Consider the following 23,593-nt stretch of genomic DNA (forward strand, 5'->3'; position numbering starts at 1 on the left):
TCATGAAAACAGTTATGGAGTAATTGCGTTTGGGTTCATTCGAAATAGTTTGGGATACAATCAACCGCATTATTAACCATTGGCTTTGGTCGAACACGGGACTCGGACGTCGCTGAGAGGGCGCGAGGCGAGTGACAGCATCGACGTTGTGTTTGGATGTGTTTGATATGTGAAATTCCGAAATTGTATTAGCGTGGCCGGTTAGCTCAGTTGGTTAGAGCGTGGTGCTAATAACGCCAAGGTCGCGGGTTCGATCCCCGTACGGGCCAAACTGCTTTTTGAAATCGATTAATCCTTCTGTGTTTCTCCAGCGCGTGATACGTTTGCCACTTCTTTTACACCCTTTACAGGCGAACATGTGGCCGGTTAGCTCAGTTGGTTAGAGCGTGGTGCTAATAACGCCAAGGTCGCGGGTTCGATCCCCGTACGGGCCAAACTACTTTTTGAAATCGATTAAACCTTCTGTGTTTCTCCAGCGCGTGATACGTTTGCCACTTCTTTTACACCCTTTACAGGCGAACATGTGGCCGGTTAGCTCAGTTGGTTAGAGCGTGGTGCTAATAACGCCAAGGTCGCGGGTTCGATCCCCGTACGGGCCAACTACCTTTTGAAATCGATTAATCCTTCTGTGTTTCTCCATCTTTTACACACTTTCCAGGCCAAATACATGAGCTGCTGGAGAGGCAGCAACTCTCGCGGCGCCATCTTGAAGTCAAAATAAGCTCAGTTGGTTAGAGCGTGGTGCTAATAACGCCAAGGTTGTGGGTTCGATCCCCGTACGGGCCAACTGCCTTTTGAAATTGATAATTTGCGCTCTGTGTTTCTTCGTCGTGTAATATATTTTTTACTTGTTTTACGCACTTTCCATGTCCATGTATGGCCGGTTAGCTCAGTTGGTTAGAGCGTGGTGCTAATAACGCCATGGTCGTGGGTTCGTTCCCCGTACGGGCCAACTGCCTTTTGAAATTGATTATTTGCGCTCTGCGTTTCTTTGTCGTGTAATATGTTTTTTACTTGTTTACACCTTTTGCAGCTCCATGTATGGCCGGTTAGCTCAGTTGGTTAGAGCGTGGTGCTAATAACGCCAAGGTCGTGGGTTCGATCCCCGTACGGGCCAACTACCTTTTGAAATCGATTATTTGTGCTCTGTGTCGCTTCGTCGTGTAATATATTTTTTACTTGTTTTACACACTTTCCTGCTTGATGTATGGCCGGTTAGCTCAGTTGGTTAGAGCGTGGTGCTAATAACGCCAAGGTCGTGGGTTCGATCCCCGTACAGGCCAACTGCCTTTTGAAATTGACTATTTGCGCTCTGCGTTTCTTTGTTGTGTAATATGTTTTTTACTTGTTTTACACACTTTCCAGTTCGGTTAGAGCGGTCCAGTTGGTTAGAGCGTGGTGCTAATAACGCCAAGGTCGTGGGTTCGATCCCCGTACGGGCCAACTGCCTTTTGAAATCGATTATTTGCGCTCTGTTTTTCATCGTCGTGTAATATGTTTTTTACTTGTTTTACACACTTTCCAGTTTGATGTATGGCCCGTTAGCTCAGTTGGTTAGAGCGTGGTGCTAATAATGCCAAGGTCGTGGGTTCGATCCCCGTACAGGCCAACTGCCTTTTGAAATTGATAATTTGCGCTCTGCGTTTCTTTGTCGTGTAATATGTTTTTTACTTGTTTACACCCTTTGCATGTCCATGTATGGCCGGTTAGCTCAGTTGGTTAGAGCGTGGTGCTAATAACGCCAAGGTCGCGGGTTCGATCCCCGTACGGGCCAACTGCCTTTTAAAATCGATTATTTGCGCTCTGTGTTTCTTCGTCGTGTAATATATTTTTTACTTGTTTTACGCACTTTCCATGTCCATGTATGGCCGGTTAGCTCAGTTGGTTAGAGCGTGGTGCTAATAATGCCAAGGTCGTGGGTTCGATCCCCGTACGGGCCAACTGCCTTTTGAAATCGATTATTTGTGCTCTGTGTTGCTTCGTCGTGTAATATATTTTTTACTTGTTTTACACACTTTCCTGCTGGATGTATGGCCGGTTAGCTCAGTTGGTTAGAGCGTGGTGCTAATAACGCCAAGGTCGTGGGTTCGATCCCCGTACAGGCCAACTGGCTTTTGAAATTGACTATTTGCGCTCTGCGTTTCTTTGTTGTGTAATATGTTTTTTACTTGTTTTACACACTTTCCAGTTCGGTTAGAGCGGTCCAGTTGGTTAGAGCGTGGTGCTAATAACGCCAAGGTCGGGGGTTCGATCCCCGTACGGGCCAACTGCCTTTTGAAATAAATTATTTGCGCTCTGTTTTTCATCGTCGTGTAATATGTTTTTTACTTGTTTTACACACTTTCCAGTTTGATGTATGGCCGGTTAGCTCAGTTGGTTAGAGCGTGGTGCTAATAACGCCAAGGTCGCGGGTTCGATCCCCGTACGGGCCAACTGCCTTTTGAAATCGATTATTTGCGCTCTGTGTTTCTTCGTCGTGTAATATGTTTTTTACTTGTTTTACACACTTTCCAGGCCAATGTATGGCCGGTTAGCTCAGTTGGTTAGAGCGTGGTGCTAATAACGCCAAGGTCGTGGGTTCGATCCCCGTACGGGCCAACTGCCTTTTGAAATCGATTATTTGCGCTCTGTGTTTCTTCGTCGTGTAATATGTTTTTTACTTGTTTTACACACTTTCCAGTTTGATGTATGGCCGGTTAGCTCAGTTGGTTAGAGCGTGGTGCTAATAACGCCAAGGTCGTGGGTTCGATCCCCGTACGGGCCAACTGCCTTTTGAAATAAATTTTTTGCGCTCTGTTTTTCATCGTCGTGTAATATGTTTTTTACTTGTTTTACACACTTTCCAGTTTGATGTATGGCCGGCTAGCTCAGTTGGTTAGAGCGTGGTGCTAATAACGCCAAGGTCGCGGGTTCGATCCCCGTACGGGCCAACTGCCTTTTGAAATCGATTATTTGCGCTCTGTGTTTCTTCGTCGTGTAATATGTTTTTTACTTGTTTTACACACTTTCCAGGCCAATGTATGGCCGGTTAGCTCAGTTGGTTAGAGCGTGGTGCTAATAACGCCAAGGTCGTGGGTTCGATCCCCGTACGGGCCAACTGCCTTTTGAAATCGATTATTTGCGCTCTGTGTTTCTTCGTCGTGTAATATGTTTTTTACTTGTTTTACACACTTTCCAGTTTGATGTATGGCCGGTTAGCTCAGTTGGTTAGAGCGTGGTGCTAATAACGCCAAGGTCGCGGGTTCGATCCCCCTACGGCCCAACTGCCTTTTGAAATCGATTATTTGCGCTCTGTGTTTCTTCGTCGTGTAATATGTTTTTTACTTGTTTTACACACTTTCCAGTTTGATGTATGGCCGGTTAGCTCAGTTGGTTAGAGCGTGGTGCTAATAATGCCAAGGTCGTGTGTTCGATCCCCGTACAGGCCAACTGCCTTTTGAAATTGACTATTTGCGCTCTGCGTTTCTTTGTTGTGTAATATGTTTTTTACTTGTTTTACACCCTTTCCAGGCCAATGTATGGCCGGTTAGCTCAGTTGGTTAGAGCGTGGTGCTAATAATGCCAAGGTCGCGGGTTCGATCCCCGTACGGGCCAACTGCCTTTTGAAATCGATTATTTGCGCTCTGTGTTTCTTCGTCGTGTAATATGTTTTTTACTTGTTTTACACACTTTCCAGGCCAATGTATGGCCGGTTAGCTCAGTTGGTTAGAGCGTGGTGCTAATAACGCCAAGGTCGTGGGTTCGATCCCCGTACGGGCCAACTGCCTTTTGAAATCGATTATTTGCGCTCTGTGTTTCTTCGTCGTGTAATTTGTTTTTTACTTGTTTTACACACTTTCCAGTTTGATGTATGGCCGGTTAGCTCAGTTGGTTAGAGCGTGGTGCTAATAACGCCAAGGTCGCGGGTTCGATCCCCGTACGGGCCAACTGCCTTTTGAAATCGATTATTTGCGCTCTGCGTTTCTTTGTTGTGTAATATGTTTTTTACTTGTTTTACACACTTTCCAGGCCAATGTATGGCCGGTTAGCTCAGTTGGTTAGAGCGTGGTGCTAATAACGCCAAGGTCGCGGGTTCGATCCCCGTACGGGCCAACTGCCTTTTGAAATCGATTATTTGCGCTCTGTGTTTCTTCATCGTGTAATATGTTTTTTACTTGTTTTACACGCTTTACAGGCCAATGTATGGCTGGTTAGCTCAGTTGGTTAGAGCGTGGTGCTAATAACGCCAAGGTCGTGGGTTCGATCCCCGTATGGGCCAACTGCCTTTTGAAATTGACTATTTGCGCTCTGCGTTTCTTTGTTGTGTAATATGTTTTTTAATTTGTTTTACGCACTTTCCTAGTCAACCTATGGCCGGTTAGCTCAGTTGGTTAGAGCGTGGTGCTAATGACGCCAAGGTCGCGGGTTCGATCCCTGAACGGGCCAGATAACCCTTTAAAACAACCTACCAATGAGTGTTTGTGTGTTTATATGATTTGCCTTCTGCCCACATGTTGCCATCCAAAACATATAACAGCGCTGTATGTTTGTGATATCTGACAACTCTAATAATAATGTGCAGACCCAAATCCTATTTTAGACTGCCTGTCCTCCATTTACGTACATTGAAAGTCAACAACAAGAGGATTAACCCGTTTTGCACCACAAAAATAAATCCAGACTATCAGAATATTTCTATTTTAACGCAGGCGGAATATGCGAGTGACGTGTCCGGTGACAGCGTGGGGCCAAATCATGCCAATGTTGGAGCAGCTGCGCTCTCTCTGGTTTAATCGACATTTGAGTTTCGTTTCCGCTCGGCACTTCCGTGTTCTGATGAGTACGTAACGGATTAACTATATCATCTCCCATCTAGTACAAAAGTTGTGATCTGTTACACAATCCTAAGCATCACGTTGCATTACGTTGATTTTTAGCTTCAATATTTTCCCGAGGGACGAACAGAAATTGACTTCCTGCCGCCCACTTGAGGAATGGAACCTGTCAGGATTGTACGTGACACAGAACGGCGTCAAAGAATGAAGTAAGTCGAACCATCTTGTGAATATTTTAAGACATTTACTTCGATTTTTGGGTAATAACTGTGGAGGTGAAATGAGATCTTAAACGACTGCGTTCAATGCGAAGCAAACAATGTCCACCCCCCCACACACACACACACTCGACAATGACAGACAAATACCTTTGAGTATGATCAATTATGCATAAGCTCTTCCCATTTCATCTACGTTCATTGTACATTAAAAAAAAAAAAAAGAGAGTGATGGATTGGTGCTGAGTAGCGCTGCGAGCTTCAAGTCAGTGCAGTTACTTGTGAAGCAATTTAGCTATGGAGGCTTTTGTCTGCTTTCCAGCTGTCTGCACTATCATATGAGCTGTGGAGTGGAAGTGGGGAGAAGGAGGGGAGGGGGTTATTTGCATGGCAGGCCTCATGGGAAATGTGATGGCCCTGGCGACAGTGGTGAAACATACCATAGTGCTCATGTGTCTCTCACAACCCCCGCCATGACGACGTGCATTCAGGTTTATTTTCTGGCTTGTCACAGTCACTTGTCAGGTACCTTTTGAGGCCGTTGTGTTTAACCAGCTGCACCTCTGGAAAAAAAAAAAAAAAACACTATCTCATGCAAAAAAACAAACAAACACTCGAGATCTCACTGGCCATTGATCGCTCTGTTGTTGGAATGCAAGATTTAGATTTAGGTAACCAAATGTGGCCTAAAACTTCAAAATGGATCCATTGTGAGTACAAATGGAAGTCTTTCTCACAAATGCGTGTTGCGATCTGTCTCGATGAGAGTCAATGTGATGTGAATTTGAGTTTATGAAACCGCCTCTATGATCCAAATTATTTTTATTTTTTAATGTTTATTCGTTATTTTCTATTTTTAACCCTTTTTTCTTCTTTTACATTTATCAATTTGTTGCTTTTTATTTTTGTTTTTATTTTATTTTAAAATTCTAATTCTTAATTTTCCATTTATTTTTATATTACATTTTAATTTGTTCATTTTTCATCTTTAACTTTTAATTTTTTTATTGTGTTTTATTTTATCTTTTTAATTTTTAATTTAGTATTTTCAATTTCTTTGCTTATTTTTGTTTAATTGTGTTTATTTTTGTTATTTACTTTGCTTTATTTATTTATTTATTTTATTATTATTATTATTATTGATTGTTTTTCCAATTTTATTTTATTCATGGGCAAACATGCCATGAAATCAACACTGGATTGCTCGCCAATATCATCTGCAATAACGATGTCTCTGTTAGTTTGTCAATTACCTAAATGACAAGATTCCACTGGGATGGAAGCGCTAAATGCATATGAGACACACTCCCTTCACAAGCTTTTAAAGTCAATTTCCCCACAATGTTTCTCCTTTAACGTTTGTACTTTGTGGTTTAAGTCTCACGAAAACATCCGGTCGCAAATGCTTTCTATTGTTCCTCTGTCAAAATTATATAACGTTGTGATCTCTCATCCCCCACCCCCCCAAAAAATAAAAAAATGTGTTGCACGTGATTGGTTATTTTCTTCGATACATCAAAGGATGAAAGAAATCTGAGAGATTTTGGGCCGTCATCCTATCAACTGTATTCAAATCAAATTTTGAGTGCACGAGCGTTGGTGTGTGTGCTCCATCGGACGGGTTGCGCTGGAGACTGCAGATTAAAGAAGATTAAAGATTTAGAAGGCATCAGGATAGTAGATTTGAACGGCATGGAGGCCCATGTGCCTTCTGGGTTTGGACGGTGACGATGTGCTTCTCGCAAAACCTTTCAGGAAGCGGTTGTACGATGAAGCCGTCGTCGAATGGAAGCCTGCTGCCGATGTCATTTGGCAACGCAACATGGCGCCGTCCTGACTAAAAATGTCCGCCGTGCGCAACAACAGCAGGTGAATGGCAGCATTTTTCCAAGCACAGTCTCTCAATAATGTGGATGCCTGGATCATGCAGGCATCCTTGATATTGTGGCACACACACACACACATTCCCGTTTCAATGGTTTTGTGAGGTCCGGATAACTCCAGATAAGGAGTGAGGACCACCGTTGCTGATAAGTTTAGAGAAGAACTAGTGTTACATTTGAACACTAAATATCACCCCATTTCCCACTTCAATTTCTTTAAAAACAAAGAAATAAAAGGTGGACTTGAAACTGAAATAACAGCAGGAGTGAGGTTTCTGAATGGCTACATTCAAAGTCCTCACCCCTGTAGTGAATTTAGTTAAAATATCATTTTACTTTTTGTGGTATGAACTTTTTCCTCTGATTAAACACGCACACACACACTTAAACACACACACACAGTGAATAAAAAGTGTGTATCCAAGTGAAAAGAAAATACACACCCAAAAATAATTTTGGATGAATTTGTGAGGACATTTCTGAAACTTTAACAAATGCATATATAGACACTCTAGAAGCCTTTAGAATGAAAAACTTGTGTTGACCGGCCAAAAGGTCCTCACTTGTCAAAAATGTCCTCACTACGTTGGGTATACAATGTTAGTGGTCCTCACAAGACTAGTCATACAAACACACGCACGCATGCGCATCATGCTATCGTGTTATGCTAGTCAGTCGACTTGCGAAATGTTTTTTTTACGGAACATTCAAAACGGTGAAATGCTGCGGTCATATAAATAAATAAACGAACGAATGAATGAATGATTTCATTTCTGTTGACAGGAATGTGTCGCCACTCCGAGTCTGTGCGGCTAACTGTTAGCATTATAAACACTTGAACAGATCATATTTGAGGCTACCTCGTCATTGAGCTCATTCTTAAGATCTTTGGCAGCCTGAATAAATTCACGCTGCGTGAAAGTCTATTTTCATCATTTGAATTCGCCAAAGCTGACCTTCTATTATCCTACCTCATGCGTCAACTTGCCCCGCTGGTGAAATTGAATTAAAAGCAATTGCGGTCACTTAGAGAAGCACATTTACCGCTTGCGCGCTCATTCGCGTGATGTTAGCGCTCAGCTGGATCAGGGATCATTAAAAAAGAAACGCGCACACTGCTGATTCATCCGTTATATTTGTCCACTTCAAAAGTCAATAAAGGAGCTGTTTTGCTCACTTGTTCAAATCGCCCATGTGCAAAAAAATACAACCACAAGAAAACAGGCTTCAATTTAATACCACAATAAGAATGCGGTTCAAAAATAAGCGCTGCTAGCTTTGTAAAAGCGGAATAGTCACACAGCCACGCAAGGGGGACCATAATGGCGCACTTTTCGCTCTTATCATCATTCCACTCAAGTCAAGGCCAAGGTGACATGTCCCATTATGGCAACGTGAAAGTAAACTGCAAACAAGTCCTTGAATGTGTTTCTCGTCTCTTAGCCGTGCGTCAGGTTAGCATACATTTGAAGTTAAAGGACAACCGACACCGCCGGACAAGTTGCGTCCATAATTTTTAAAATCACTTCAAATGACTTCTATTGAGCGCATTTTATAAAGATTCCACCGCATGTAGCTATATTTTACATTTTAAGACTTGCACTGAATATTCAGGAAGTCTCGAGCAGGGCAGTTTGTGATGGTGTATCCTGGCGTGACCTCACGAACAAGGGGGCGGGGCTTTCTGAATCTCGCCATTTCTGAGCTCATTTTGTGGCAGTTTTGGGACACTTTAAGTCATTTTTATTGGTGTTTTGCGTTTGACTAAAAATATCAACCTGCGTCTTTTAGGTATTTTAAATGCTATAAAACGTTTTTCTGATGTCAGTTAGGAAACAAAAAAAAATGGTGTTGGTTGTCGTTTAATTTGTCACTTTGATCACAGTGGTTCAATGTGTCCCTGCTGGCAGAGTGTTAATGGGCGACGCTGATGAACCCGCTGCAAAAAAAAAGGGGGGGGGGGGGGGGGGGGGGGGGGGGGATGAAATGGTTGATGGTGCACATTGCAGAGGCGCAGCCAACGAAAACAGAAAGTGCTGCTCTCATGCGCTGGCTGTGTGTGGGTGAGAACATTCACTGCAGGTTGGCCTATTTGAAGAAAAGAGCACATCCAGACTTAGAACAGTGCAAGAGCATCTGGGGGTGGGCGCGTCCAAAAAAATATATATCTTCCCATATCATTCTGGTGGAAATTGTGTTGCAAAGTCTGAAATTGTATGTATGTATGTATGTATGTATGTATGTATGTATGTATGTATTTATTTGTTTTTACATTTATTTGTTTATTCATTTATTTATAAATATTAATTTATTTATCTGTAGTTATTGACATATTTATTTTATTTGTTTGTCTTTATTATTTTTTACATTTATTTTTCTGTATTTATTTTTTCATTTATTTATACATATGTATTTATTTATATATGTATTTTATTTGTTTGTCTTTACTTATTTAGTTTTATTTTATTTATGTGTCTTTATTAATATGTATGTATTTATGTATAATATGTATGTATTTATTTATTCATTTGTTTATTTATTTGATTGTTTATTTATTTAGTTTTTATTTATGTATTTATTTATTTTTGTTTTGTTTTACATATTTGTTAATTCAAATTACAGGGCATGAACATAGTGAACAAATCGAAACTCCGCCACCCCTCTAAAACATACATGGGTGGCAGTGGAGCACAAACATGAAATCTGGAATTGTGTAAGCACTGTTCACATCCACAACGGCGCACACGCCCTTTTTAAAATGTTCCAAAGCACGTTGGCTTGCTTGTTTTTGCGAAAAATACCACAACTTAGTCCAGCTTGCTCCTGTCCTTTTATTTTATAGTCAGCTGGGGTGCATATCGGCTCATCCGCAACTCAAAAGAAAACAAGCACAAAGAAAAATAGACGGATAGATGGACGCGTGTACATGATATTGGACATTGAAATCCAGTGGTAGGCTGTGGATTTCATCACAAGGCCTTCAGTAGTGCTACGTCTGAATCAATCCAGACTGAAAAAAGTGTGGTCTGATTGACTACAAGTCCACTAGGGGCTACCATAAGCCAGGAATTAACTGACCGACTTTTCTTAGTGATGTTCATTTTTTCTTAAAGTCCATCTTGAAATTGGCTTGAACAGTAAATCTCTAACGAAATCCATTTCTTCTCCTCCTTCAGCCATTGTGACTTGACAAAACTGCGATTAAATCAACATAATATATTGGCTTATGCAGCTTGGTACCGATGCAGTATGCTAGCTCTGGCCAGTATGCTCTGGTTTGTGATCATAGCAGTTTTCGCAAACTATGATTGGCTAGTCACTAGCCAATCATAGTTTGCCAAAACTCTGATGTCAAGTCTTGGTTTGCCAACTCGAAGCACTCGAGCGCTCGCCCCTCATGGATTCGGCCTTTGCGCCCCTTCAGTCCGCCACCATTTTTTCTAAATTGGATCTTCGCAGCGCCTACCATTTGGTCCGAATCCGTGAGGGGGATGAATGGAAAACAGCCTTCAAGACGCCTTTAGGGCACTTTGAATACCTGGTGATGCCGTTCGGGCTCACGAACGCGCCGGCCGTATTCCAGAATTTTATTAATGATGTGCTCAGGGACTTCCTCAATGTTTTTGTTTTTGTTTACCTCGATGACATTCTTATTTTTTCTCGCTCTGCAGAAGAACACCGGCAACACGTCCGACGGGTCCTGGCGCGGCTCCTGCAAAACCGGCTCTATGTGAAGGCAGAGAAGTGTGACTTCCATGTCCGCTCTCTGTCGTTCCTGGGGTTTGTGGTGGAGCAGGGGCAGCTCAGGGCCGACCCCGCCAAAACCAAGGCGGTGGTGGAATGGCCGATCCCAAAGACGCGCAAGCAGCTTCAGCGGTTTTTGGGGTTTGCCAACTTCTACCGCCGTTTCATTCGCGGGTATAGTCAGAAGGCACTCCCCCTCACTAACCTCACGTCCACCAAGCTCCCTTTCAGGTGGACTCCCGATGCTGAGGGGGCTTTCAACCGCCTCCGTCGTGCCTTCACCAACCCCCCCGTTCTGCGTCATCCCGACCCGGATCTCCCGTTCACGGTCGAGGTTGACGCATCCGAGTCCGGAGTAGGGGCCGTCCTTTCCCAGCGCTCTCCCACCGACCAGAAGCTACGCCCCTGCGCCTTCTTCTCCCGCCGGCTCAGCCCCGCCGAAGCCAATTACGACGTCGGCAATCGGGAACTGCTGGCGGTCGTCCTGGCCCTGCAGGAATGGAGACACTGGCTTGAGGGAGCTAAACACCCCTTCACCGTCTACACGGATCACAAGAACCTGGCGGCCATCCGGTCGGCCAAGAGACTTAACTCACGGCAGGCCCGATGGTCACTCTTCCTCACCCGTTTTGACTTTTCTCTCACCTACTGCCCAGGGTCACAGAACACCAAGCCCGACGCCCTATCCCGTATCCATGAGCCGGCAGAAAGGGAGGAGACTACCGCCAACATCCTGCCGGCCCAGCGCATCCTGGGCGCCCTGAGGTGGGAGGTTGAGAGAAAAGTCCAACAAGTCCAGGGAACCACCACCATCCCCAGGGGCTGTCCCAAGGATCGCCTGTTCGTCCCCCCCCCCCTACGCACTGAGGTGCTCATCTGGGGGCACACATCTAAGATAGATCTGATTGCTTAGAGCAACAGTTGGGTGGACACATTTGATTCTCCAGTGCCCGCAAAAATGATTGTGAAGGTGTCCAGATAGATTTTTTACCCTGGTAACAAATGATGTCTGAAATGTGATTGGCTAAATGCTTAAATACCAAAACACACACCAGGAAGTAGCGCAACCAGCCCCTTAGGGGGATATTGGACGAGTAATAAAACCTGAGGGCCTGGAAACACTGAAAGACAGTATTTGGAGGTCTGCTATTTTCCAGTAAAGACTCTGTATTTAATAAGAATTCATAGACAAAATATAATTCACATCCGTCCGCGATTCAGATATTTTTAGGCCAGTAGGGAAGGCTTTGCAAGCCTTTACAGTCCGCCGCTGTTGAAATCTTACACGGTGTATTTCACGCCATTCTTTGTGGTTCAACTTCGATAACAATCATTCTGGATTAAAGCCAATTTGTTTTTGTACAACGTTCTAGCATACGCAATCTACTACAAGACAACTTTCAACCTCCTCCTCCTCTTCACTCTCGTATATTGGTCCAAACCGGATTAGCGTTGAAGCGCACGACAGTGTACACGTACACACCTACCCACACACGCACAGACGCTTCAGGCTGGGTGGATGCTGCTCGGGCACCATGGAGCAAAAAGCAGCCAACGATGAAGGCACGTCCAAGGGACAAGAGTCCTACCAGCGGCGGATGTGGAAGACTTTCCAGGAGAAAACCAAACCGTGGCTCAGTCCCAAAGTGGGCTCCGAGCGTCGCGCTAGCGGCGGAGCAGAAAGCGCCAAGAAGGAGTCCGGACTGTGGATGTTCAAGAGGAAAAAGAAACACTTGGACCGAGTCTTCTCGTCCTCGCAGCCGAATCTACGCTGCTCCTCTCCGCCTCTGTCTCTCGGGAGCGGGGGGGACAAGCACCTCGGCGGAGGTGGCGGCGACGCGGCGGCCGGGACCAGCCGAGGAGCCGATGGGCTTCATCTCGGCTCGGCTTCCGGGAGCAAACCCGAACTAACCACCCACGGAAGCCCCAAGGTGTACATCTCGCAACTCGTCGCGTCCCAGCAGAAGAGCTCATCGCTGGGCTCGGCGTGTTTCGAGAAGCTGGTGGTGGATCCGGCCGTGGTTCTGCGGGAAGAGGGGCAACTGCGGCAGAAGCCAAGTGATGCTGTGAGTACAACTCCATGAGTGTTCTTGACGTGAAATGTTAACGGTTGTGCATATTGCATTTGACCTGAATATGCAATGACGTGTTTCATGGTGATAATGATGCAGAGCGCTTACTCCATGCATGATTTACGCTCCTCCTATAGGCGGCTTTAACGTAGCGTGGGCCTCTTGACTGCAACGTCAGTGGCATATAACGTACTGTACATTATATTATCCACATGAGTGGGCCACTGTATTCAAGACACGTGCACTTATGATGCTCTGCAGTATCTTGCCCATTCTGAGAGATGCTGTCGCTGAGTATAAAGGGCTAAATGAGTGATTTGATATTTTCTGAGTTCCTACATTTTTTTGCTGCGGTTCACATTGTAGTTATGGTTTCTTCTCAGGGGCTGTTATGAATTTGGGGAAGCCATTATAACGTTTCATCTCCTTTACATATTACATACAGAATGCACAACAAATTAACATGAGTTTTCAAATCTGAAGTCAAGAATAATGACTGTTATTGTGGTTTACATGGGACAATTTGAAATTTTGGTTCAGCTTTCGCGGGCCGAATAAAATGATATGGCAGGCCAGATTTGGCCCCCGGGTGTTGACTTTGACACCATTTGGAGATGATAGTTTTTTTAAGCAATAATATTAATACATTTCATTTATAAGCGTCTTTCAAAACTCTCAAGGTCGCTTTACAGTCACAGGATAGGTTTTTTCCCGTGGGTGAGCAGCGGCAGCCACACGCGCCAGCGTTCACTCAACCCGGAAGTAACTCAAATAAATAGATAACTAAGATCACGTTGATGTTTCTACCTCCCACACGTGCTACCGCCTTTTTCAACAGGCGAATAAAGTTGATCAACTATTCAAATGAAAGACCAAAATTTGATTGCATTATGTGTAAGAAAATATCAGCCATTTATTCAAAATGTTTGGACATTTTTTTTGTGATATCGGACCAATATCCCTATAGAAGCTGCTGCCCCTATAACCCGACCTCGAATAAGCTGCAGATAATGGATGTATGCATGGATTGATGGACGGACCAATATCTGATACCAAAGTTGATATCGGACCGGTATCATTGATATCAATGTTGGATCATTTCAAATTGTTGGATATTAAAATTTTTTTGGCGATATCGGAACAATATCTGATACCAATGTTGATATTGGACCAATATCATTGCTATCAATGTTGGCTCATTTGAAATGTTTGGATACTACTATTTTTTTGTGATATCGGACCAATATCCCTATTGAAGCTGCTGCCCCTATGACCAAACCTCGAATAAGCTGCAGATAATGAGTGTATGGATGGATTGATGGATGGACCAATGTCTGATACCAAAGTTGATATTGGACCGATATCATGGATATCAATGTTGGATCATTTCAAATTGTTAAATACTACTATTTTTTAATTATATCACACCAATGTTGATATCGGACAGATATCATTGCTATCAATGTTGGCTCATTTGAAATGTTTGGATACTACTATTTTAGCGATATTGAACCAATATCTGATACCAAAGTTGATAGCGGACCGATATCATTGATATCAATATTGGATCAGGATGCCCCTTATTTGAGCAGTGGTGACTTATTAGGTACTGAAAGTTATTATTCTTTGTTTGAGAAAATGTTATTTCGGAACGGACCTAACTAGAACAAGTTTCCTGAAACTTTGCTGTCAGACAAGGGAAAAAAAAAGTTTATCCACATCTGGTTGCCTGAGTTTGATCCAAGTCATCGCCGTTTGTCTTCATCCCGTGAGGACCTATGCCGTAGATCTCGTCCTTGTCCTTTGTAGGCCTAAAAAGTATATATTACCACCCTCTCTGACAATTATCTTGAGGGATAATCTTTATTCTGTTGTCTCCCTGGTTTACTTCCCGTGATCCCACCATTAGCCTCTCTGATAGGGACACTCGACCTCTTTCAAATAACATATTGAGGGCAAATATAAACAATATCTCAACGGGTACGCACTTTCCGTTTGGCTGGAGACAATATAGCGTTCGAAAAGCTGAAACCTGACGTGCCGGTTGGGAGTCATGCGAGAAGATAGAAATCAATGAAAGACGAGGCGAAGCCGGCCTCCTGCGGTGATCGATCACTTTAGAACATAACAGTGGCAGCGGTGGAAGACCTTTGCCCAACAATGCGATATGAAACGATTTATTCCAATCCAAGAAAAAACGCAACATGATGAATAAAAAGAGACAGACTAAAGTTCAACATCTTCACAAACGAAGCTGCACCAGACCGTTGCACCAAAATGATCATGCTGTCTTTTCTTCCTTAACTCTCACAGCTAAGCTGTTATGCTAACATTCAATTTCCATTGGTCCATTTTGTACACAGAGGCACTGTTTACTTTATAGTGCAGTGGGTATCACTTTAAAAACATTAAATTGAAAGCTTGATTGAAACCACTCACATTTTGCACTGCAAATTACCTCGTACGGTGAAATCTTTGGCACCTTTTTAACTCATTCACTACCATTCACGAATTTATTTGAGAATTGAAAATATGACGCAGAACGCCATTCCCGAATTTGTTCGGGTTTTGTTTTTTCATGCTTGGGTGCCGATACAGCGCTGCCACATCTGGCAATGTTATTTGCTTTTCCGCAAGGGGGCTGCATTTCCTTTTTTTCCATGTTTGCGCTTTGTTCCAGCTTTACCTGTTGTTGAAGTGCGATATAAACCATTATGTATGTATTGCAATGTATTTTGGACAGCCGCCCTCATTTCAACCTCATATAACTCCAGACCCATATAATTTAGGAATTAAGTCTTTTTTTATGATGAAGCTAGCTAGCTGGCTTGCTTTCTATCTATTTGAGTTACTTCCGGGTTGACTGAACGCCAGCGCGTGTAGCTGCAATGTGTAGCTTGCTCACCCCCAGAAAAACTTATCCTGTAAGGTCCCCTTGAGAGTTTTGAAAGGCACTTATAAATGAAATGTATTATTATTATTATTATTATTTATTATTATAAAGAAGACTGTCTCAGGTTGGCAACACTGTATTGAATGTTTATGTAGTCCTAAAACTCAATATTCTGTGGGTCCTGGAATTCAAGTGACAATGACAAAAACCCTGGCACTGCAGTGTACACATTTGTGCATGTCTGGCAGTGAATGAGTTAAATTGCCTCATATGGTGAAATATTTTGCACCTGTTTAAATTACGCCCTCTGCTGGTTACTTCCAAGTAGCGAGCTCTCCCCCGCGCCACCATTACTTGATCCAATTCCGCATTGATTTGCCCAGCCCCTCTGCCCTCAACACGACTGAAATGGAGCAGCAAGTGAGCTCTGCATGGAAGCTCTTATGCTTGCGATGCTAGATGAAAGGCAGACAAAAAAATATGGCGCTGAAGGCGACTGACCAAAGACTGCATGCTAATCATGTGTCATTTGCAACTCAATGTGGACCTCGCGCCTTGTGTGGTGAGTGGATATTGAATATTTGCAAATGAGGCTCCCTGCAGCCTCCATGGAGCAAAGACAAAATAAATACATGAATAAAATGCAGCTAATAAATCACATAAGACGAGTGTTTAATGCCGATGAAACCGGCCGCTCCATTCCATGAAGCCATCAACGACCATCACAAAGGTAAATAAAACAACTTTATTATAAAGTACAGTTTATTTCTTTAATTATAATACCATAGCACATTTATTATACATAAAATAAGATATAGTGTTTTGTGTAGTTTTAAGGCTTAGAAAATTAGTAGAAAGTAGAAAATTATGTTTTATGGGGACCTCGGAACGAATTATTCACATTTTAATAGTTTCCTATGGGAAATACATTTTTGGGATACACACTTTTCGCCTTACACACTCTGTCTGGCAACCAATTAAGTTCGTAAGCCACAGTATCACTGTAGCTTGAAATGAAAAGACAGCCAGCAGTAATGACCGAATAAGCTTTTGATGTGTGCTATTTTATCTCAGGTGGGGTCAGTCTGTCATGTTACAATGAGGCTCCATGAGAAAAAGAGAGAGACTGTCTGGCCGCTGTCTTTTTCCTGGAGCCTTCTTTCACAACAGGTGGTTGCTATTTCCAAGTCATCATCATAAAAAAAAGTGCCGGGCGAATCATCTATAAAAAGATTTTGCACTTGAGGATGTTTATGTTTTTTAAAATCTTTTTAAATTTGACAACTTCCTCTGTTGGCCGGTCTGTCACTCTCGTCCTGTCTTGCCTTCATATCTCCGTTTATTATTCTATAGCTCATAGGTGCTAAGTCGACATCTGAAGGAGTTTATATTTGCGACGTGACAAATTCTGTGGCTATTCCAGTCCGTCACCTACAAAAATGGCCATTTGCCAGCCCGACGTGGGCGTGTGTGCGTCCAGTGTTTGACTTCTGGTTAGCTCAGTGGACGCCGTTGCCTTGAGGTGATTCCTGCTCTCATTAGCTTGCAGGTCGTTTTTCTGTCTGGCTGCAGAAAGTCACGGAGGCGCTAATTATGTTCATATGCTCGGTAGGCCCTGAGAGAATGTCATTTTAATCTCCGAGATGAGATCCATGGATTCAATGGTGAGTTTTGCCTGCGGATCGGTTTTGACTTTTTAAATGAAAATATGACAAAAAAAAATCATTCTTTGGATCATGTGAATTCCATTTTCAACCATTTTGCCCTCCCGCTTCTTCAACTTCGATTTCCGTGACTTGATGTTCATTGAGAACCGAGGCACTGGCAATTTGTTTTTGTTAACAGGCCCTTGAGATTGTTTTTTTTAATTACAGTGATACCTTGGCTTACAAACTTAATTGCTTCCCAGATAGTGTGTAATCCAAAAATTAATTTTCCATATGAAACCATTAACATGAGAATAATCCGTTCCCAGGGTCCCCATAAAACCTAATTTTATACTTTCTAATTTTCTAAGCCTTAAAACTACGCAAAATATACCTTATTTCATGTATAATAAATGTGCTATGGTATTATAATTAAAGAAATTCACTGTACTATATAATAGTCATTTTATTTACCTTTGTGATGGTCGTTGATGGTTTGATGGAATGGAGTGGCCGGTTTCATTAGAATTAAACACTTGATGAGGGAACGTAGCCTTCTTCTTTCACCATCTTGAGGAATGATCCTTTGAGGTGCTTTCTCTGTGATAATTTTACCTAGTTCCTCATCAATTGTGTTCTGTTTAGCTGGGTTGATAGCTTTTTGCATCAAGAGTACAGATGACTTGTGCGGGTTGTTTGTGGAGCCTGATTGATGGGAATTTTAACCTTGCAGTCTACACTCTGCCTTTGAATTATCAAAGTTGAAATGTGTCCAAATTTCACTGTTTTCTATCCATTTTGTCACTCTCTCTCTGTCGTCTGCCTGTCTCTTTAATGGTTAAACCACCTCCCCTCACCACTGCGTTCTTGACCAATCAAGTGGCTTTAACCGAAGACTGGGGGCGGGGAATAGAGGACCAAAACAGGCCGGATGGCATTTTCTTTTAGAACGGGCTCGTTCGCGAACGACACATCACTCATTGTGGCTGCTCCGTGTGTATCCCGAAAAATAGTTTGTATGCCAAGGTAAAATGTTCATAAATTTAACGTTCGTAAACCAAAAAGGTTGTAAGCCAAGGGGTTCGTAAACCTAGGTATCACTGTACTATTATTGTGGAGAATGACAATGTCAAGTTTTCAAAGAGCCAATTAACTTCACTGTGGATGAGTGTTGACGTGGGCGCAACGACAATATAACGGAAATGATGACTCACGGTGACTTGCTACTACAAACTACAAACACTCCTGTTAAGAGCTTCCAGGTCTGGAGTGTGGGATGGTAAAATGACACTGCATATGTGCGTGTATGTGTCTCTAGAGAGAGTTTTCCTTTTGAAAATTGGCTTTTTAATCTATGCTAATATTATCCACCATACCTATGCTGATTTCTATTGTACGCTCATTCCAGTGCAGTCTGGTGTTGTGGAAAAAAGATAGTGAATATCTGTCTGACTGTCTTCTGACTTTTGAATGGCCACATTTATAATGGATGAGCTGCAGGTCGTCTCTATTTTGCTTATCTCGAACTTTCCCGTTGCCCGTTATGCTTTTGAGACTTTCAGCGGGGGTGCATTGATGAAGGCTGCGTTGACATGATTTATGTTTGATGCCTAGAGCAGACTGTGTTTTCAAACTCTCCTTTCAAGTGAATCCTATCTGATAGGTGTATGATGATATTTGGCTGATATCAATTATCGCTACCCGTTTGCAAGGGGTAAGGATTTTTTTTTGCTAGGTCACAGTGCAATATAATTGCTTGCTGAGATCACATAATAACCCGCCTTTTTTTAATTAAAGGACAACCGACGTCTCCGGACAAGTTGTGTCCATAATTTGTAAAATGGCTTCAAATGACTTCTATTGAGCGTATTTTACAAAGATTCCACCGCATATAGCTATATTTTACGTTTAAAGACTCGCGCTGAACATTCCGGAAGTCTTGTTTTTGAGTTGGTAACGAGTCCTCACCCTACGTCACTGAAGAAACGCCCCTGACCGTAAAAAGGACACATTGTAGCAGTTCTTCCATCACGTGAATGCATTTTATTGTACTTGTTTGGTCTGAAAATGTCGTGCTGCACCAAAAAGAGGCAGAAGAGGGTGACAAAGCTCCATGTAAGGAATTTATCAGCATGTGGAAACGGGCTGATTAATTACTCACACGGAGCTCGGTCGCCATTTTCTGCCTCTTTTTGGGTGATACATTTCCCCCCCAATGTTGCCTCGAAATGACACAGAATAAATTATTTAATCAATTGCAAACATGTATGCTTTCTTCTTCAGAACTATTTGAATCATATTAATAACTGGATGAGTAACAAGAAAGCATCTTCTCCGAATCTGAAGCCATTGTTTTGATTCTTGAGCAAGGCAAGACGTCTTGGCGTGACACCACGAACATGGGGGCGGGACCTTCTGAAACTGGCCACTTCCTGTTTCAAATTTCAGTAATTTTTAGACACTTTAAGTAACTTTTATTGGTGTTTTGCATTTGACGAAAAATATCATACTGTGTGTTTTGGGTATTTTAGATGCTATAAAACGTTTTTCTGATGTCAGTTAGGAAACAAAAAAGTGACGTCGGTTGTCCTTTAAGTAGAGGAGGCTCACCCCTTCTCTGAGTGAGAAGAAGGGTGGTTAGCCGTTGCTCACATAGGCGGGAGGAAGGGGGGAAGAGGAAAGAGAGCAACTAACATTTGCTCTTAATTATGCCATTAATAATAAATAAATATATATAATAATAAATAAATACATACATGGATACGAACACAAATAAATTCATGAAGATGTAAATGCATAATTAAATACATACATAAATAAAAAATACATACATACATTAATACACAAATACATAAAAATAAATACATCAATAAATACAAAAATAAACACAAATAAATACATACATAAATACATACAAAAATAAATACATCAATAAATACAAAAATAAACACAAATAAATACATAGAAAAATAAACACAAATGAATAAATACGAAAATAAACTTAAATAAAGAGAGAAAAAAAATAACTAAATACATAAATAAAAAAAAACACATAAATACATAAATAAAAATATATACATAAATAATACAAAAATAAACAGAAATAAACAAATGCATAAATAAATACAAATAAATCAAGATATGAATACATACATACTTACATAAATACAAAAATAAACACAAATAAATAAAGAAATAAAAATGAAAATGCATAAAGACAGACAGACAAAAATAAACACGATTTTTGAAAGGCGCTTATAAATAAAATGTATTATTATTGTTGTTATTATAAGGCGCATGGTCAAATCAAAGCTTTTATAGGTGAGCCTAATACACCGGAAAATACAGTAGACATCCACTGCACATTTGCACTTCATTTATTTCTGAACTGATCGAGTTAAATGTTTTTGGGCTGTGAAACGAAAAATTCAATTTGATGTTGGGTGTGGGTCACTTGCATTAAAATTGAAACTTCATGACAAAAATCTGTATACCCCCACCGTTTGCCCAAAATGAGCTTGGACAGTCTCCAGCTCACGAGTGATATCGAAAAATGGGCTGGAGAACAACAATGATGAATGGTTTTCTTCCTGGCTGGCTGTTCTCTGTCAACTTATTATTCATTCAGATTTGTGAGTTGAAAGCCATGGCGAGGAGGGAAAGCTCGAAAAGCGGATCGAGAATGACAAAGAGAGAGAGCCCGTGTGCCTGTGGAGCATTTGGTTGGCCTTCGCTATGTGCATGAGCGAGTGAGCGAGTGCGTTACATCGTTAAAAAGCAGCAGCGCCAATAGTACAGGAGAGTGTTCAATGTGTCCGGATGTTCAAGTGGCCTTTCCCAACTGCGGGATAAAGCTACACGGTAGGTACCGTTCTTTGTCGGTATCGCTTCTGGATGTCACGCTTGATTTTTGGTTGCTTGATTTCTTTATTTTTTGGTCGGTTCCTTTCAATGAGGTGATGGGGTACGAATCTACCATCCAAATGTTTCCATCACTTTGTCACATTCTCACATTTGCATACGGGGATGATTTTCTTACCGCATTTTCCATAAACTTGAACGGCCCGTTTTGCTTACATGGGGTCAGTTGTGCTCGTTAATGCCCACGGTGTCTGTCTGTGCACTTTGTGTGGCTGTTTTTGTTTACAATGACAGGTGAGAATGGCGACGTGTTGTATCCAATTTCTACTAACGTGCAACCTGAGCAGGGCTTCCGCGTGCTCTTCTGAGAATCAATGAAATTAGCCTGAATTGACTTGATCAACTCAGACGTAGCAATTCACGTTCCTGTTTCTGTTCCTGCCACCACCGAAGAGCAGACGGTTTGGAGAGATGTAGTTAATTTATGACATCAGTCTTGGTCCTGCCCGATTCCGAAACGTGATCGAAATGTCATCTCACTCAACAAGAAAGCCAGCCGGTTGCTCCAAGTAAGGTCGAATAGGCGGAAGTCAAGACCAGAAGACTGACTCAAGATACTGACAGTTAATTTTCGACATACAGACGCTCCCCGACTTACGAGCATTCAGGTTACGAACAACGGTACATACGAACTATTATTGCGCGCATGTCAAAAAAATATTCATCTAATACTCCATCTTATGTTGCATTAGCGCCGCTAGCTCGTCCATCTTGTTCGGGAACGATCTCACATTCCCCATAATTACGGAGGGGTGGACATGTTGGTATATTAACCTCCTTCTGATGCCGTGCATTACAACCCGACACCCTCTTCAGCTCATCGGGGATTGTTGTTTTGGCGGGGTCTCCTGCCAGTGGGGCATGCCCGGAACACCTCACGAGGGAGACGTCCCGGGTGCATCCTAATCAGATGCCCGAGCCACCTCATCTGGCTCCTCTCGATGTGGAGGAGAAGCGGCTCGACTTTGAGCCCCTCCCGGATGACCGAGCTTCTCACCTTATCTCCAAGGGAGAGCCCGGACACCCAACGGAGAAAGCTCATTTCGGCCGCTTGCATCCGGGATCTCGTTCTTTCGGACACAACCCATAGCTCGTGACCATAGAAGAGGGTTGGGACGTAGATCGACCGGTAGATTGAGAGCTTTGCTTTTTGGCTCAGCTCCTTCTTCACCACGACAGATCGGTACAAAGTCCGCATCACGGCAGACGCCGCACCAATCCGCCTGTCGACCTCTCGATCCCTTTCACCCTCACCCGTGAACAAGACACCCAGATACTTAAACTCCTCCACTTGAGGCAAAATCTCCTCCCCGACCCGGAGAGGGCACTCCACCCTTTTCCGACTGAGAACCATTGTCTCAGATTTGGAGGTGCTGATTCTCATCCCAGCCGCTTCACATTCGGCTGCGAAACGCTCCAGCGAGAGTTGGAGAGCTCCACTTGAAGGCCCCAAAAGTACAACATCATCTGCAAAAAGCAGAGATGCTATACTGAGGCTACCAGAACGGAAACCTTCAACGCTTCGGCTGCGCCTAGAAATTCTGTCCATAAAGGTTATGAACAGAATCGGTGACAAAGGGCAGCCTTGGCGGAGCCCAACCTTCACTAGAAACGATTCCGACTTACTGCCGGCAATGCGAACCAGACTCTGACATCGGTCATATAGGGACCGAACGGCCCGTATCTGCCGCTCCTGTACCCCATACTCCCGAAGTACCCTCCACAGAACTCTACGAACAAACATACCTTCCATACAAAATATAGCACTGAAGCAACTTACGAACAAATTCACCTGACGAACGACCGCTCGGAACGTATCTTGTTCGTATGTTGGGGAGCGTCTGTATTTGTACGTTTTTTTTTTTTATTTTTTATGAATGGATGATTGAAACCATGCGCTCATTTATGTGTACTCTCCCTCGCTCCTTCTTCCTCTCACATTATCATAACAAGATCGTTTTATTGTTTGGCCTCAACTATTTTTAGCCATGGTGCCACAGCGTGAGGGATACACACTGCTGTCATACTGCTTCTGTGCGCAAAGCCTTTTTTTCTTGTCAGTGTGGGCGTGCTGCCAGATTGATCAATGTCGTGACACTTATGGTAATGACGACTGCTACTTAGTGTACAGCGGATAGGGAGTGAGCCCTGCGTCAAGACAGCAAAACACTGAGAAACTGACACCCTCCTTAACTCATTCGTTGCCATTCTCAAACTTATACGAGAATTAAAAAGTGTGATGTTGAGTTCCATTCCATTCTCTCTTATTCGTCTCCTTGTGCTTTTATTGAGTATTTTATTCAATCCATTTTTTCTTTTTCCCCATTGTATTGCTATTTTTAGTTTTATAGCCGCAGAAGGTAGCCCACACGCCAGCTGATTAAGCGGAAGGAAAGACATAA

General features: G+C 42.7%; 1 protein-coding gene and 23 non-coding genes across 26 annotated transcripts in view; all 24 read left to right on the top strand.

The window, feature by feature from the left end:
- The first annotated feature begins 195 nt into the window (after positions 1–195).
- Positions 196–269, top strand: trnai-aau (transfer RNA isoleucine (anticodon AAU)). The gene has a single exon. It is a non-coding gene; the product is annotated as a tRNA-Ile (tRNA).
- Positions 270–360: 91 nt separating this feature from the next.
- Positions 361–434, top strand: trnai-aau (transfer RNA isoleucine (anticodon AAU)). The gene has a single exon. It is a non-coding gene; the product is annotated as a tRNA-Ile (tRNA).
- Positions 435–525: 91 nt separating this feature from the next.
- On the top strand, positions 526–599 carry trnai-aau (transfer RNA isoleucine (anticodon AAU)). The gene has a single exon. It is a non-coding gene; the product is annotated as a tRNA-Ile (tRNA).
- Positions 600–878: 279 nt separating this feature from the next.
- Positions 879–952, top strand: trnai-aau (transfer RNA isoleucine (anticodon AAU)). The gene has a single exon. It is a non-coding gene; the product is annotated as a tRNA-Ile (tRNA).
- Positions 953–1,043: 91 nt separating this feature from the next.
- trnai-aau (transfer RNA isoleucine (anticodon AAU)) lies at positions 1,044–1,117 on the top strand. The gene has a single exon. It is a non-coding gene; the product is annotated as a tRNA-Ile (tRNA).
- Positions 1,118–1,209: 92 nt separating this feature from the next.
- Positions 1,210–1,283, top strand: trnai-aau (transfer RNA isoleucine (anticodon AAU)). Its single transcript has one exon. It is a non-coding gene; the product is annotated as a tRNA-Ile (tRNA).
- Positions 1,284–1,535: 252 nt separating this feature from the next.
- Positions 1,536–1,609, top strand: trnai-aau (transfer RNA isoleucine (anticodon AAU)). The gene has a single exon. It is a non-coding gene; the product is annotated as a tRNA-Ile (tRNA).
- Positions 1,610–1,700: 91 nt separating this feature from the next.
- On the top strand, positions 1,701–1,774 carry trnai-aau (transfer RNA isoleucine (anticodon AAU)). Its single transcript has one exon. It is a non-coding gene; the product is annotated as a tRNA-Ile (tRNA).
- A 92-nt stretch (positions 1,775–1,866) lies between these two features.
- Positions 1,867–1,940, top strand: trnai-aau (transfer RNA isoleucine (anticodon AAU)). Its single transcript has one exon. It is a non-coding gene; the product is annotated as a tRNA-Ile (tRNA).
- Positions 1,941–2,032: 92 nt separating this feature from the next.
- On the top strand, positions 2,033–2,106 carry trnai-aau (transfer RNA isoleucine (anticodon AAU)). The gene has a single exon. It is a non-coding gene; the product is annotated as a tRNA-Ile (tRNA).
- A 252-nt stretch (positions 2,107–2,358) lies between these two features.
- On the top strand, positions 2,359–2,432 carry trnai-aau (transfer RNA isoleucine (anticodon AAU)). The gene has a single exon. It is a non-coding gene; the product is annotated as a tRNA-Ile (tRNA).
- Positions 2,433–2,524: 92 nt separating this feature from the next.
- On the top strand, positions 2,525–2,598 carry trnai-aau (transfer RNA isoleucine (anticodon AAU)). Its single transcript has one exon. It is a non-coding gene; the product is annotated as a tRNA-Ile (tRNA).
- Positions 2,599–2,690: 92 nt separating this feature from the next.
- On the top strand, positions 2,691–2,764 carry trnai-aau (transfer RNA isoleucine (anticodon AAU)). Its single transcript has one exon. It is a non-coding gene; the product is annotated as a tRNA-Ile (tRNA).
- A 92-nt stretch (positions 2,765–2,856) lies between these two features.
- trnai-aau (transfer RNA isoleucine (anticodon AAU)) lies at positions 2,857–2,930 on the top strand. The gene has a single exon. It is a non-coding gene; the product is annotated as a tRNA-Ile (tRNA).
- Positions 2,931–3,022: 92 nt separating this feature from the next.
- On the top strand, positions 3,023–3,096 carry trnai-aau (transfer RNA isoleucine (anticodon AAU)). Its single transcript has one exon. It is a non-coding gene; the product is annotated as a tRNA-Ile (tRNA).
- A 92-nt stretch (positions 3,097–3,188) lies between these two features.
- trnai-aau (transfer RNA isoleucine (anticodon AAU)) lies at positions 3,189–3,262 on the top strand. The gene has a single exon. It is a non-coding gene; the product is annotated as a tRNA-Ile (tRNA).
- Positions 3,263–3,354: 92 nt separating this feature from the next.
- trnai-aau (transfer RNA isoleucine (anticodon AAU)) lies at positions 3,355–3,428 on the top strand. The gene has a single exon. It is a non-coding gene; the product is annotated as a tRNA-Ile (tRNA).
- Positions 3,429–3,520: 92 nt separating this feature from the next.
- On the top strand, positions 3,521–3,594 carry trnai-aau (transfer RNA isoleucine (anticodon AAU)). Its single transcript has one exon. It is a non-coding gene; the product is annotated as a tRNA-Ile (tRNA).
- Positions 3,595–3,686: 92 nt separating this feature from the next.
- trnai-aau (transfer RNA isoleucine (anticodon AAU)) lies at positions 3,687–3,760 on the top strand. Its single transcript has one exon. It is a non-coding gene; the product is annotated as a tRNA-Ile (tRNA).
- A 92-nt stretch (positions 3,761–3,852) lies between these two features.
- trnai-aau (transfer RNA isoleucine (anticodon AAU)) lies at positions 3,853–3,926 on the top strand. The gene has a single exon. It is a non-coding gene; the product is annotated as a tRNA-Ile (tRNA).
- A 92-nt stretch (positions 3,927–4,018) lies between these two features.
- Positions 4,019–4,092, top strand: trnai-aau (transfer RNA isoleucine (anticodon AAU)). Its single transcript has one exon. It is a non-coding gene; the product is annotated as a tRNA-Ile (tRNA).
- Positions 4,093–4,184: 92 nt separating this feature from the next.
- Positions 4,185–4,258, top strand: trnai-aau (transfer RNA isoleucine (anticodon AAU)). Its single transcript has one exon. It is a non-coding gene; the product is annotated as a tRNA-Ile (tRNA).
- A 93-nt stretch (positions 4,259–4,351) lies between these two features.
- Positions 4,352–4,425, top strand: trnai-aau (transfer RNA isoleucine (anticodon AAU)). Its single transcript has one exon. It is a non-coding gene; the product is annotated as a tRNA-Ile (tRNA).
- Positions 4,426–4,818: 393 nt separating this feature from the next.
- Positions 4,819–23,593, top strand: part of LOC148898821 (multiple C2 and transmembrane domain-containing protein 1-like) — a 117,859-nt gene continuing 99,084 nt past the window's right edge. For all 3 annotated transcript variants that reach the window (XM_088993702.1, XM_088993703.1, XM_088993704.1), the window contains exons 1-3: positions 4,819–5,023; positions 6,788–6,901; positions 12,033–12,725. In XM_088993702.1, coding sequence (XP_088849828.1) covers positions 6,818–6,901; positions 12,033–12,725 — 777 coding nt within the window. In that variant the 5' untranslated portion in view covers positions 4,819–5,023; positions 6,788–6,817. The remainder of the gene's footprint in view (positions 5,024–6,787; positions 6,902–12,032; positions 12,726–23,593) is intronic.

This window comes from Hippocampus bargibanti, linkage group LG04 (genome assembly GCF_051943395.1).
Source record: "Hippocampus bargibanti isolate YZ-2025 linkage group LG04, ASM5194339v1, whole genome shotgun sequence".
Classification (NCBI taxonomy): domain Eukaryota; kingdom Metazoa; phylum Chordata; class Actinopteri; order Syngnathiformes; family Syngnathidae; genus Hippocampus; species Hippocampus bargibanti.